Source organism: Opisthorchis viverrini (assembly GCF_000715545.1).
Source record: "Opisthorchis viverrini unplaced genomic scaffold opera_v5_155, whole genome shotgun sequence".
NCBI lineage: Eukaryota > Metazoa > Platyhelminthes > Trematoda > Opisthorchiida > Opisthorchiidae > Opisthorchis > Opisthorchis viverrini.
The window spans coordinates 1,078,333-1,092,738 of record NW_008751811.1 but is presented as its reverse complement, the minus strand read 5'-3'; the positions used below and the strand labels follow the sequence as shown (position 1 = coordinate 1,092,738).

Sequence of the window (14,406 nt, the reverse complement as noted above, 5' to 3'; positions counted from 1 at the left end):
CAAAAAACGGATTGACTTGAATCGACTAGATAAGATAACTGAAGCAGGAAAAGCCTGTCTTCAACCAGACACAAAGCCGGGGTAGTTCACTGGCACTTATTACAAGGTCATTTTACCCAAGCTCTGAAACTTTCCACGCCTAACGTTTGCGTTTGTGTCATGTTTGATCGATGTCTTTTGTTATTTTGCGTGCATGTTCCCATCGATCACTGTAATGATTTCCTATACCCGGTGTGCAATTTAACGTCGTTAAGCCACTGTGTGAATTCATTCCATCCTTTACTACACCGCTGCCTTTCCTAGTTACCCCTGCTGCCTAGGTTCTTCTTTGACAGTCATACCAGTATTTGTGCAAATATTGGCTTTTATTCGCTCTTTTGTGTAGAATATCCAGTTTTATTCTGAATGATTCAGAACGTTGGCTTTGTTGTTGAATCCACATTTTGTATTATGGGACAAGAGTGATGGATACTCATTCTGTGTGCAACAATCTTTGGAACCAGTCACAATTTTGATATCCCGCATTCGACCACCTAAAGGAAAGAATCGCCGTAATGCTGGCATTTATTAGACTGCCAAATATTGGGAGCAGTCTTGTTGCCAACGGAACAAGTGGTAAACATAACAGAACACCGCGACCGCGTGTTTTGTATTTTCTGCCTTGCTAGTGGATAGATGTGGGACGAATCCACAAATATTGATTCTCCTCATTCCGCTTGCTGGATGTGAAAAACTCATTACTTAGACTACTCTTGGTATTTTTAAAGAACGCTATTGAAAATTTCGAAGTGAAAAGTATTACCATGGTTGTCTAAAACCGCCATAGTGTTGGTGTTGTCTACCAGGCTTACTGATGGGGAAACGTATCATTTCTTATATGCAGGCAAAGAACCAGAGGGCGGAAAAATAACGATTTTGAAAACAACATTTAGCTGTAGCATCCTTGCAGTGCTTAGCTTTCAGGCTACCCGAAGAAAGCATGAGATGTAGGATACTGCCAAGTTGCTCAACCCTAGACAGGAAAAGTCGACTTGCGGAAGATGAGTTCGAACCACGATGTTAGCCCACCACTTTGTCTGAATCTCTGTAATATAAGTTGGCTGGTTGGAATTTGCTGACTACTGAACGCCAAACATACCCAAATTAGAACTGGAACCTGTCCAGTGAGGTAAGTTGTGCACATGTCAGGTGATCCACTAGCGAGCACTGATGCAAACGAACCGTAACTTGTTTGTCGGAGTTTTACATGTTTATGCTTGCAAACTACGCCCTGTGTAAACCGGAAATCGTTCAGCGGAGGCGCACCATCAAATCCCAAGGACTCATGAGGTCTGACAAGCGGTCAGGATCTCAGTCTAGACGGACGCATTCTCATTGTCCCAAAGGATTTGAAGTGTGGATCTCCTAGTAACAAGCTGACGCTTTACCGGCTGAGCTGTTTCGAAGGCATTTACAACAAAGATGTCCTGGTACAACACACTTCATAGCTTAAATGTTCTAACCGAGATCCTTAAAATTGCTAGACTGCGGTCACACCTGTTTCCTTTCTATCTTTGGTTATGATTTTTTTAAAATATGGCACAAGGTAATGGACCAAGACATTTGAGTCGTTTATCCATTGATTTGTATAATTTGTGTCCAGTCGCGTAGAGCACATATATAATATCATCACTCTAGTCTTTGCTAGCTGTACTTTTCTGAAGGACTGGTTTTCAAATGGTGGCGAACTGGTCAAGTAGGCTTCTAGCTAGCGATTAAACATCCATAGAGGTTATTTCCTATCAACATGCAAAGGAAGCGGCACGCTATCTGCAACGACTTTAGAAAGTTGCAGTGAGTGTAACAAGTTCAATAAAAGTCGTCAACTGCTCTTGGCCCCAGGAAAGGATCCACCAATATTACTTAGCATTGTTGTGTGAGTTGAGAAAAACGGTGATGTTTGCAAGAAGCTGCGTCTGTTAACAGGTATTTCCACCCCGGTTGAACTGTATCATGTGGTGGGTCGTGTGCAGTTCTGTTTTGATGACTAATAAGACTTATGTCTATTCTTGAATACACGGGCGCCTCTTCTTCCTCATGGTAAACGGTTTTTAACGTTTGTAGTCCACTACAATGCTTCCAGTCAATTACACATATTGTAACAAGAAGCAAATGGGACTTAGTTTCTCCCTGTTGTTATTCCGTTGCCAACCAGCCAAACTATGGTAGAACCACACAACATAGTAATTCGTAGATAGAATAAATAGGGCAAATTTACGACGAAACTAACAGTAGTTCTCCGCCCACCAGGGCCAGCGACTATGAGGGATGGTGACTTACGTACGAACAATTGACAAGGAATAAAAAAAGTGCTGGTACATCAGCGTTTGGTAAGGGACGAACTAAACAGTCCAACATGTCCGGCTCTACAGCTTAATTTTACCTCGTACCAGGCTTGAACGAGTGACGCAATACATTTTTTCCGCAGTTTAGGATATCGCGTAGTGCCCCGCTATCCTCATAATCGGTTGTTCGTAGCACTGGCGGGCTATCATGTGTAGGCTGGTGAAGCAACAGCGTACAAGAAAATGATACAGTTTTTGGGCGCTTCGACCGGCACATCTGTTGGGACTCGAAAACGTGCTTGGCTCATGCGTGTATGCATCTTGTGATCCATGAGCCGGATGTGGGAGTAACTTTGATAAAACTACTTTAACACGAACACACTTGGTTCGACCGGTCATTCTCCAAACGCCTCTCGACATCAGTCGATTTCCTCCGACTGGTCCCAACTAGAATGCAGCGCTTCTTACAGTTTGAACACAGACGTCTTGTGTACATGTTTGCTATCAATAACAGATGATTCTGGAACAGCAAAAAAGCAAAACCCGATACAAAATCATTAAGGAGGAATGTCAGCTGATCTTGAACTGAACCAATAATAATAATAGCAATTCACTGTTTAGTGTGTTCAAATCAGGTGCTTTCGCTTTACCCCTGGAAAATTTCTTCCTCCGGCGACTGACAATCACGGTGATATCGAATTGAACGTTAAAGTAACCTTTCCCTCCACTTGTTCTTATAAGCGGAACAAACTGGTTCGTTTGAGCTAGAAATAATGATTAATTATTTTAATCACCTCTGAGAGCACAGTAGATTTCAAGGCAGAGAACGAACGTTTTTCAAAGGTGGTTAAGTTTTTGTGAAACCGCAATCTGTATCTACTGAGAGCACCTTAAGTATGGACGCAATGCCGTAATAAATCAAGATATAAGTCAAAAGACCTGAACTTAGACACACATATGTGATGACACATGGTGAGTCGCCAACGAGAAACTGAAGAGTGTTCATGTTAAATGCCACGGTTCATATAATTCAAGGGGTGGTAGTATCTGCATCTTGTGAATCAAGCTGGCTACTGGGACAGCGTGCTGTTTTGTGGGTTATCCAGTTTAACCTGTACCTTGCTGTTAGGCATCCATACATAAAAAATTGTTGAGTTTACCTTTGTCATGTCAGATGTGTAAATTACTTAAGCCAAACAATCACCGTTCCAAGCAAATGTCATAACGGATGGAGTTATCTGTTTATATGTTTCCTAATGATTTGTCACGAATTCTTCTTTTCGTTCACTCGTTGGCCGAATCTTACTGACGAGTAAGAACACTTCGGTCAAAACATCGGACACAGCCTCAGTGATCTTGTTCTGAGCCATCAGTTTTTACCCTAAATATTGCTGCTGATTTTTTTTACATTAGTGATATTTTTCACAGATCAGCAGTTCATCAAGGCCATTCCAGCATGTTAGTAAAAACAATTCTTGTCTATTCCCACACATCGAATTCCGGTTTTGAGCAATACGTGGAACTGAGCGACATTTTGGGAACTTCATCCAATGCAAATTTTCTATATTCCCTTTGCGAATTGCAGAATTCCTTCCGGTAAATCAATATCAAACCATTTATTGTTACTATATTGCCAACGTACTCAGGGTGTGCCTGGTGTATGTAGTTTTTCTTTGACCTTTAATCATAAAAAACTAACCCGCAGCGGGTTTTTTTGCAGAGGCTGTAGACATGTCTGCATATTTACAGTATGAGTTTACTAGCTTCGGCATCCATACTGAAGCAGTTGACTGTTGTTGATTTCTTTTTAGAAAATCCAGTTGTAAAAAAGGGGATTGTTATGCGTTTAACGACGTTTCCCCGGAAATAGACATTGTGAATATCAATTGTCAGCATAACCCTAAACATAGTGTTTTCCCTAATAGGGTGGTCTTAATCCAAATGTCAGACGTTCTACACAATCATTTTCCCAGAAATTCGTTTGCTCTGAAGTCACCAGCTTATGTTTTCATAGTCTCACGTCAAGTGCAATATCTCACACCTCTTGAATCGTCCCGTTTCATCATCATCGTTACATAAGATCCAGTTACAAAGTGTCCGTAGTTACTGATGCTTCCTCAGAAATCATATCTCACAAACATGCCTGAAGTGACACCCTACTCTGCAATACTGTTTTTCGGTATCAGTGATTGCTGCAAATCAGAGAAAGGTATTACATTTCGAAAACCTTGGAGATCTTATTTGTCACATATATCTGGTTCATTCCTCCGTATTTTCCTGCTGGTTGCTCGTTTAGCCTCTGCTTTGCACCTTTTTACCGTTATTAATGTAACAACTATCTATATATCCGAAAATTTCACTTTGTAAGTGAAGCCGAAGTATGGCTGGTTCCTTGTGAGGAACCACCCGTAGTGCACATCTCATAAATTACTCACTAGATCCAAGCGCGCTAACTCCTGGCTTGAAATTGAAAAAGCACCGTCCTTGTCGTTAACAGAGTCATTAACTATCATTTAGACGAGACCTAGATACACTTTCCCTTCAATCATGATCAACTTTACGTGCTTCTGTGCTGATTGGCTCAGCGAGTGAGAACTTCTAGCTAGAAGAGTAATACAACTTTTTAGCTGCTTTCATTGGCAGATTATCTGGACCTGGATGACAATGGATTTTAAAATTGCAGTGCAAAATTACGCTGCAAATAAAGCCACCGTATAACCCAGTGTAGTGTGGTACAGTATATTATAGTATAACACGGTGCAGTAAAGTGCAGTATAATATAGTATAGTAGAGTAGAGTAGAGTATGATGTGACAGTATAGCGTAGAAAAGCAACTTATAGCATAGTACAGTCGTTAGCTGCTTGGCGGGACAGCGTGCTTTACCTAGAGAGTATCATGTGATGCCCCTTGATAATAGTTTCCATCTGGACGGAAACGGCCACCAGTAATCCTTTTGAAATTGCTGCGACTTTATAGCTTCTACCCTCGGTTTAGTTCTGGGTGTGCTGGGGCCTCAGAAAATGTCTCGGTGTCATACTTTACTTTAGTACCCTGTCTGCAGCTAAATGGGCTCCATTTGGTTGCGCAGGATATTTATGCGCTATGATCTAACGCACAACTGAAATTTTTAAAATGATTCCTTAAAAAAAGCCAGCATTTCGCAATGTGACTGGTTCAATCCGTACATAAAATTAAGGCAAAATAGCGCACCCAGAAATGGCCAGCCTAAAGTCTAATTTAGTGAGCTTGTATGTGTATTTTTTCGGAGAAATTCCTGAAAGAATAACTTAAAGGTGCTTGGGATGAGAAACCCTGCGCCATTGTGTTCCTAAAAAATAGGAAATTCAAAGTAAATTGCACTTATCATTTCCCCAAGATACGGCATGCATGCCTCATGTTGCAGCTTGTCTTTTCGGACCATTTATAAGTCCAGTAACACAGCTATATATCCACCCATCACTGGATTCTTAGCTTTAGAAGACATTTTAAGCCCCATAGCGTAAGAACACTGACCGGAAAGCGTAACAGGCAACGGTCTGATAAACGCGCGTTTTCAAAAGCATCTACCCCTGGAGGCTACTAAAAAGAGCATATTAGCACGCAATAATGGTTAGTTCCATTAAAGCTAGTTTCAGAAAAATCGTGGATTGTCGTTATGCCGTATGAGTAACTGCCTCCGTTTTTGGACCCGCTTCCATGCTTGTGTTACCTGTTACTTGTTTCCTTTAACAGCCATTGTTAACTGAATGCCTAGTCATCTTAATATTGTGAAAAAAGTCCACACTGCCCGAATCATTAAGTGTGATCCTACAAAAACATGAGCGGGTTGGTTTCCGGTAGTATTCAGTAATTATTGCAAATTCGTTCATCCATTCGTCCTTTGATTCATTTGATAATTTATGATTTTTTAACAAATAAAGTAGTTGTGTGTTGGTGTTTTCCCCCTAAAAGAATAAAATGCAACGGTGCGTTTAAATTCATTTGAAAAACGACCGACGTAGTAATTTACAGAATAGGTAATTCAGGTTGGTTGCTCAGGTGGACGTTTACGGCGCGACAAATTTCTAAAGTTATGGAACATGTTGTAGTCTTTGTTAGATGTGCGTGATACTACTCTGGATAACTGAATGTGTAAATTAACCACTCGATATTAGCGAATATACACTCATTTGCAAACTGATTTGTTTTTTTCGAGAGACTCACCTGGAACCCAGCTGAATCTCTCGTTTATGATGTTCTCAGGCAACTGAACATGCTGCACTAGGCGCCTCATGTTTCAGTCGCTACGATATTTGAAATATCGCTATATATGTATATCTTTGTAATGTACTACTCATAAGGTTGCTGAAAATCCACCGACAGCTCACGACCGGTTTCGCCCTTTTTGGGGCTCATCAGGTGGACGCAGTCCCCGGATTTCCGTCAACCTTATGTTCTACTTGAAACCAAGTTGCACGAAATTCGCGAATATACACCAAGTTGCAAACTAATTCGTTTTTTTCGAGAGACTCATCTGGAACCCAGCTGAATCTCTCTTTATGATGCTCGCTAATTTCTTGCAATTTGGTTTCAAGTAGAATATAAGGTTGACGGAAACCCGGGGATTGCGCCTACCTGATGAGCCCCAAAAAGGGTGAAACCGATCGTGGTCTGTCGACGGATTTTTAGCAACCTTATGAGTAGTACATTACAAAGATGAGCCACTCGGTAGTTTTTTATCACACCTCTACTGAATCAGAACTTAATCGACAACGAAACTACCTCACGCCGCAATAATTTGAAAATTGCACTACGTTTTTTACCTTACGTTTTCCTCTTAACCAAATGTGGATTTAAGAACAAGTGTTTTCGTTATCTCCGTCAAACAGGCCGTATGTGTCCGAATCAATACTGTGTCCAGAATCAGCGTGGAAGTTGGACACTCTTGGCGCCAGTAAACCCATCTATGTTTTCGTCTTTGAATTTCTTTTACGTGGTCTGCAGCGGCTGTTGTTAGTTTTGACTGTCAAACATTGATGAGATTGCAGGGCGCCCGCACGTTCACGTGAGTGCTTAGGATACCAAATGGCGCAGGAAATACTGACGAGGCGGAATATTTTAAATTTACTGCACTATTTTATTCCATTTGGTATGACCGTGGCGGTAAAAGCCTCCAAAAGCGATTGCTCTGAGGATTTACGTTATCGTTTTAAACGCAAGTGACTATATATTTCTACAAATAACTTACAATATGGTCTCTAGTGATGAAATTAGCCGCATATTAGTGGTAATGTGTTGGCTACTGGAATGTTTTTGGCGGTAAATTGAGGATGGCGCATCACTGGGAATGGAGGGCCGTGGTCACTGTATATTACTGACGTACCTAACGCTAAATTAACTAATAAATGAACCTACTTTTGCCCAGAATTTGATGTGTTACTCTAGGCATGTCAAGGATATTCCACCCAACGGACAGTCTTTGTTAGGAAACCTGCCCCGACTACTGAGTGGAAAAATTCACACATAACAGTCGTTGATAGCCTGTGTAGTTCACTTACATTTACTCGCAGAATTTCATGAGCGTATTCGTCACTCAGCATGAAATCTGTTTTAACTTGGACATTTAGTAGAGTTAGTTCATTTAAGCCTTTGTGCTTCTCATGAACGACTAACTGTTGTTGTTGTTGTTGTTTGGAAATTGCTATCCTCTCCTAACTCGGCGTCACCATCAACGGTAAGTTTCATATTAGGTAGCATCACTTTGCTTTGAGTGCCAAAATGTTATGTTCTTGGCAAGAAGGACTGCGCAGAACTGGATAACAACAGCAACCCTATAGGTGAGCTGTTTACTCACCAATGCAATGGCAAATTACCATTTCTCACACTAAATGGGAATCGCGTGGGCATTAAGCTTAAAAACTACTGTTGTTGTGTTGTTGTTTGGAAATTGCTATCCTCTCCTAACTCGGCGTCACCATCAACGGTAAGTTTCATATTAGGTAGCATCACTTTGCTTTGAGTGCCAAAATGTTATGTTCTTGGCAAGAAGGACTGCGCAGAACTGGATAACAACAGCAACCCTATAGGTGAGCTGTTTACTCACCAATGCAATGGCAAATTACCATTTCTCACACTAAATGGGAATCGCGTGGGCATTAAGCTTAAAAACTATGTACTGATCAACAATGAATAATGGGAATAAGTAAGCATTCTTACAGGCCAGGGTAGCGGCATATCAATATATGATTTTGGGACGTATCACCGTTATTATTTTCTCCTTGCCTTTGTACACAACAACCCAACGAACATCCATCTTTTATGAGCGGCGTCTGAACTCTTATAATGAACTGAAATGATTTTTGCTGTGACGCGAATGTTGGTCAGCAGAGGTAGTGTGCATTCCATATGTCCTATTTGGGATTCCAAGCGGCAGTAGAGTACTTGAGTACCAGCCTGGAGCGGAAAATATACATACTTCCTTTTATAAATGCTGACGTCACGTGACTAAAGTTTCGGATGGTCACTCCTAAGTTTGCCTAATGTTTTATGCGACGTAGGGATGACTTCCTATTAATTGCACTCAGAATGCACGATTCCTTCAAGACTTCAGTTGCTGTTTTGTTATTTACGTTTGTAAGAGCTAACACGAAACGTTATTTTTTTTACTATTTTCCTGTGCTAAATTCCTCTCAAAGAATAGTCGTTTTTTATTCCCCTGTGTGGCAGCAAGTCCTCATTTTCAGTGGCACTCTTTTTGCCATTGCTGTCCAATATGTTTGGCTGAATTGTTGATGTGAGAAGTTTGAATTATATTATATGTCTCCCTGTGTTCTTCAGCTTTTCACTACAAAATTTTGCTCAGTTAATTACTGTAGATGTTGGTGTACTGAGCTCTTGTTTCTTCACATGGTGCCGGAAAATTTGTTTGCAAGCAAAATGATGTCCAGTACACATGTCCGTCGATCTGCTTCAACTACGCCTTCGAAGACCAGAGTGAAGACACTTTTTTTAAGTGTGCAGATAGCTTAGATGGAATAAAATTCATAGTGGCGGAGCAAAAAGTACGAACCGTTACCTCCTGTAAGGGGTGCAATCTGTGTGGAGGGATGTGAATGCCATCATTATTAAAACACTTTTTGTTTGGACAGTTTCATCTTTAATTTTCTGGCAGTTTCCTCTTATTTTGATCTCTCACCCTGATGACCAAGTTTGTGCATCGAGTATCCACTCGGAGAAAACTATTTCGCTAAGATCATTATTTCAGAAGGTCCCGATACGACACTTTGAATTATAGTGATTCATAGCTCCCTTAAGAAGCCCCATGGAGCAAGTACCTTGACCATCATTCAAACATGGTTGAGATTCAAGAATGTCTGCAACGAGAAAGGCCAAACCAGCAGGTGCGATGAAACTAGACCTTGTCCGTCTTTTTCAAGTTTCTACCAAAGTCTAGCTTACCTTTTTTTATTCAGGATTCGGTCTCTCCACCGGGATTCTGATTAGGATTATGCCTTACTGAGGATTCGTTTTTTTTTAATAACCGACCGTTTTTATTATCCTTTCAAGGCGGAACATACAGCACTGGGTATCCAAACGGTTTCTGCGTACTTGCCACTATGATAAGGATCATCCAGAGTATAAATACTGCCCGATATTCAAGTTCTCAACGATGTTCAAAGAGGCAAATATTGACCATTCTGCACTAATTCACGTAAGTCCAGTCTTTACTCTGATCACCACTTGATTTTGATATGATTTCAGTGACCGATTACAAGTTTTCACTTACCGGTCCATAAACTTTATTGAGTGTGTAGTTAGATAAGATCGGCCAGCATGTGTATCAAAGTTTGATGTCGCACCGCATTCAGGTAGCTGTCGTAACTCTGGATGGACGTTGTACCAGTGACCTTGAACCCGTCGTAGTTAACGTCATTTGTTGGGGAATTCATCTGAATTTATGGCGTATCCATTATTCTGCTGACAACGTGGAAGACCCTCCATAGAGCGCGGTATAGTATTAGCGATTGGATCCCATTCGAAAAATGGACTGTGGTCAAGGGCCCCCATTTGAAATTCCCGTCTCTAGTTAGGCGAAATCCAGTTGTCACTTTAAATGAGGCTTGGTTGATTCTTGCAACACCATTTTTGTATCTTTATCGGTGTTTTCATTTTATGGTTCATGGTCAAGTCAGTGTTTGCGTGCATTGTAGTTTGAAATTGCAGTAGGTCCAGAGAGCAAACCTGTGGTCGGGATGCCAGCACCGTGAAAGCACTTTGGAGATCGGAAGCGAATAAATTAGATATTGGCTGTTCTCAAAGCAAAAAATACCCCGTTTCCAATGCGGATCGTCTGAACATGAATCCCTCGGTTTGGGCCTTTTTTCAGACCCGATTAACAGTGCGTCCCTCAGAGGCGTTGAATTAGAGAAATTGATGATAAACTCATGCCACAATTGTAGTACTGCCTATTTCTTAATAGCTTCTTGAGAATGTTAACATCTCGAACACAAAACTCCTTGTTAACAGCTTTTGAGCGCATCATTCATTCGCTCGACAAAACGGCTATCAATCGAGTGACGACGGAAGTTAAAACCTTGGGTAATATCGACCTGTTGTCAATAAAAAGTGGTGAGTGATCGAAATTAGTGTCAGTCATGGAAAAGACAGCCGTCAGTTCTCACAACCGTGAGTAAACCCACGTCCCTGATTCCAGTGGATCGAAAAGGATGATTTTTGGCCAGCAAGCAACCGGTACCATTGGGCCCTAAATCTAAGTTTTAAAGGTAAATGTGTTGAATAAACTAGCGTGAAAACACTGCACGTAAAACCGTCACGTTAAATTTGAAGGAGACATCCGGGATATCGTTTCTTCTGACGATGTCTTGCGGCTATTCTGTCTTGAAATCTGTATGAAGCACCTTGTTTCCTATCTATCATCCATAAAAATTTTTAGCTTGTTTACTCCTTGTCAGTACTAGAGCAATTAGCAACTTTTCTAGTGTGTTCTACTTATTTTCCCTTGGATTGCAAGTTGACAGGCCAACTGCCTTCGAACGATTGAACCAAAGCACGCTTTCGTTCGAATAATTTGCATGTAACGGTTCAATGCCCGATTGAATCATCCACCTTTTAATCACTGATTGTTTGTCGAATATGAAGCCGCTGTACACAAGTGCTATATAACCAATATTGTGGTCGAATTTGATGCACACGGTTCAGTAATATTTTCCATCAACGGCTTCCTATCAAATACACTGCCGTTCCACCCAGTAACGACCTGTTTTTGCCTAGACTAAATGTCAAATGTTCTGTGAGTCACAACCTTTTTTGTACATCTTTTCAGCCTTTTACGGACAATAGTTGGGGGCAAATGTGTTGAAAAGCATAAGCACGCGTGTAAAAAACATGTTTTGAAAGACTGGCGTAATCTTCACTGAGTCAATATGAGCTTAGAACTACCTGTTACATTAACTAATACCCTTACACATATATACCCCCTAAGAAAGAACATTTCTCGAACAAAACAAAGTGTTGATTTCTTTCAGGGTATTCATTTTAATTTAAAATGGGTCTTCTTGGTTATGAAGGGATCCAGAACATTGATTAGTCAAGAGTCGTTGGCTTCATTGTTTTTCTGTTTTGAACCATATCACCTGTCTTCAGCTGCTTCCATTGGGCCTAATTCACCAATACGATTTGGATGTCAGCATTCACGCATTGTGCGCGATACCAAATGCTGCTTCAGTGATAAACTTCCGGTTGATTCAGTTTACTTCATCCTTACTATAGATTTTCCGCGCCGATCACCATTACCCAGAAGTTGAACCGATGGATTAGTGCAAACGCACATTGTGCGGAACCTAGGAGTTCATGCTCGATTGATATTGTCTTGTGGTGCACACTGTGCTTGGATGCAGTCACTTGATAGCAGCAGCTTGTCTGAAGGACAGTGTATAATGTCGGTGACGACGTCAACACGGCTTTAATTCTTAAGCATTCTAATGGCATGAATTTGAAGTTTGCCGTTATCTCGGTGGGTCGTTTTTAAGAACAGGCGTTTTATCAGAAGCCAATCACATTCATTTCCGTCGGACCCTAATAGCTAAGCGAAGATAAACTGCAGACATCTTGGTTTTCCGAGTGGAGTGGAGTTGGTACTATGACTATCCAATTGTTTGGGTTACAAGATTTTATAAGTGTGCCAGAAATGGTCAATAACAACCAGAAAATTCGCCGCGGTAAACAAGCTTTGGTCTCGATAAATGATTTTCGGCTAAGCAATAGTTCTCCGAAGGGGGCTTGAGCAGTGGACCGAATTAGGATGAACGGAAATCGCTGTCTCCCAGGAACCATTTCATTTAGAGTACCAGCTCCGAACCTAACTGGACTACACAAGTTTCAAAGTAGTAACCTTGTCTGTTGAGACAGATTTAATTGGTTGTTCTTCACTTGACTTTGACAGTTGAGTTTTATTAGTATCACATTTTGGCCCTCCTGGAACTTTCCACGTAAGCTTTATAGACAGTCCGTTTCCGGCTGCACATGACACGCCTGTACACATCAATTTTTGGTAGATCAGTTGATTCACACTCTCATTAGCTTTCCGGTTTGGCTAAGTGCATCAAGCTACCTAGCGGCTATCCAGACTCGGGCTCAGGGTATTAGGAAGGCATTAAGAAAACTGTGGTCCACAACTATTTACTTTGGCCGAGTACCTTCGTGCGTACATGTAATCCTAAAGGGAAACCCCACAACTAGTCTTGTTTTGTTGTATAGATACATACATCAATTGAAAGGTTCTATGATTACGTTAGTGAATGACACCATTCTAGTGATAAACACCCATTCTAAGTTTGGTTCAAGATGATGACTGGTTTGTCATTAGGTAATTCATCAGTGGATCAGAGCAACGTCACTTTTGACTTTATGTCGTACTTTTGAAGTATCATGAAGCTGGGAACAACATAGACTCTACCGTATGCTTGGGCCCACCCTCCGGTTGTTGGATTACAACATCTAGTCTGCTTAGCTCTGGTCACAGGTATTTTACTTCTATCCAGGAAGTTTAGTTATCTGGTTAATTTAAATGCCGAAGTGGATATGGCGCAAAATAACGCTTGGTAGCGATAGTATAATTTCATGGCCTAATTAGGTTCAATATGTGCACCTCTAGTTCCTCACTATTAGGTTCCTACGAAACTCTACATTATTGGAAATACCATTGGGCGTCTTCCATGAGCCTACGCGCACAAACTGTTCGACATACACGACTGAGAGCGTCAGCACATGTTCGAATTTACCGATGTTTGTGTTTGCGACTACCGCAACCAGATATGTCGGTTACGGAACCAGACTGTGCCTTGGGGTCAAGGCAACTTCAAGAAAGTGATGGAACCGTGTGAACCCCAGCACTCAGAGCCAACTGAACATTCCTCCAGGCAAACAAAAAAGATGAGTAGGACAATGTCCAGTGAAAGTTTGTGTAAATCGGTGTTATTCTGATAAGGCAGGAACTCGTCGCCCAGCTAACAGTGAAGATGCCTGCCAACTGCGTGTGTTCCGACTGAATCTCAAAACTCTGTTCCCTATTAAAGTGAATACAGATACAACAGAAAGAAGAATGCGCTGAGTTCAAAAACACAAGCCTTGACTTTTAGTCAGGGTATACAGATAGTTTCGAAGACTGATCGATAAGTTTCGTAATTCCTTTCAAGAACATGCATCCCAGTCCCATAATTATGGTTACGTAATCTGCTGGTTTTTACCTCATGCATTCTAGGGGTGGAATTTCCAGTCACGGTATGAGGTCCTTTTAAGCTTTGTTTGTGCTGATTCTCAGCAAGGTGTCATGGTGTCACGGCAGTGAAGCACCGGTGTTGAACACTGATGTCATGCTGTCGATGATGATGATGTGTCATTGATGCGAACACCATTGATAATTTTGGTACCAGTTTGCGGGTGAAATTTCTCCGCTCCGAGCACAAGTATAAGACGTCATTCAAAACAGCAGTCCGCTTACAAGTTCAACAAAATAGTTTAAAAGCTAACCATAACACTGTTCCTTCCTAGCACCTTGCAAATTTCATTTGTCTCCATTTTACA

The 14,406-nt window shown here is 41.2% G+C and overlaps 1 protein-coding gene across 1 annotated transcript in view; it reads left to right on the top strand.

The window, feature by feature from the left end:
• The window catches only part of T265_14191 (hypothetical protein), a gene marked incomplete at both ends in the record, with an annotated part of 45,724 nt that overhangs the window by 12,981 nt on the left and 18,337 nt on the right, over positions 1-14,406 (top strand). Inside the window, one exon of the mRNA XM_009172452.1 lies at positions 9,871-10,015. Within this exon, the coding sequence (XP_009170716.1) occupies positions 9,871-10,015 (145 nt within the window). The remainder of the gene's footprint in view (positions 1-9,870; positions 10,016-14,406) is intronic.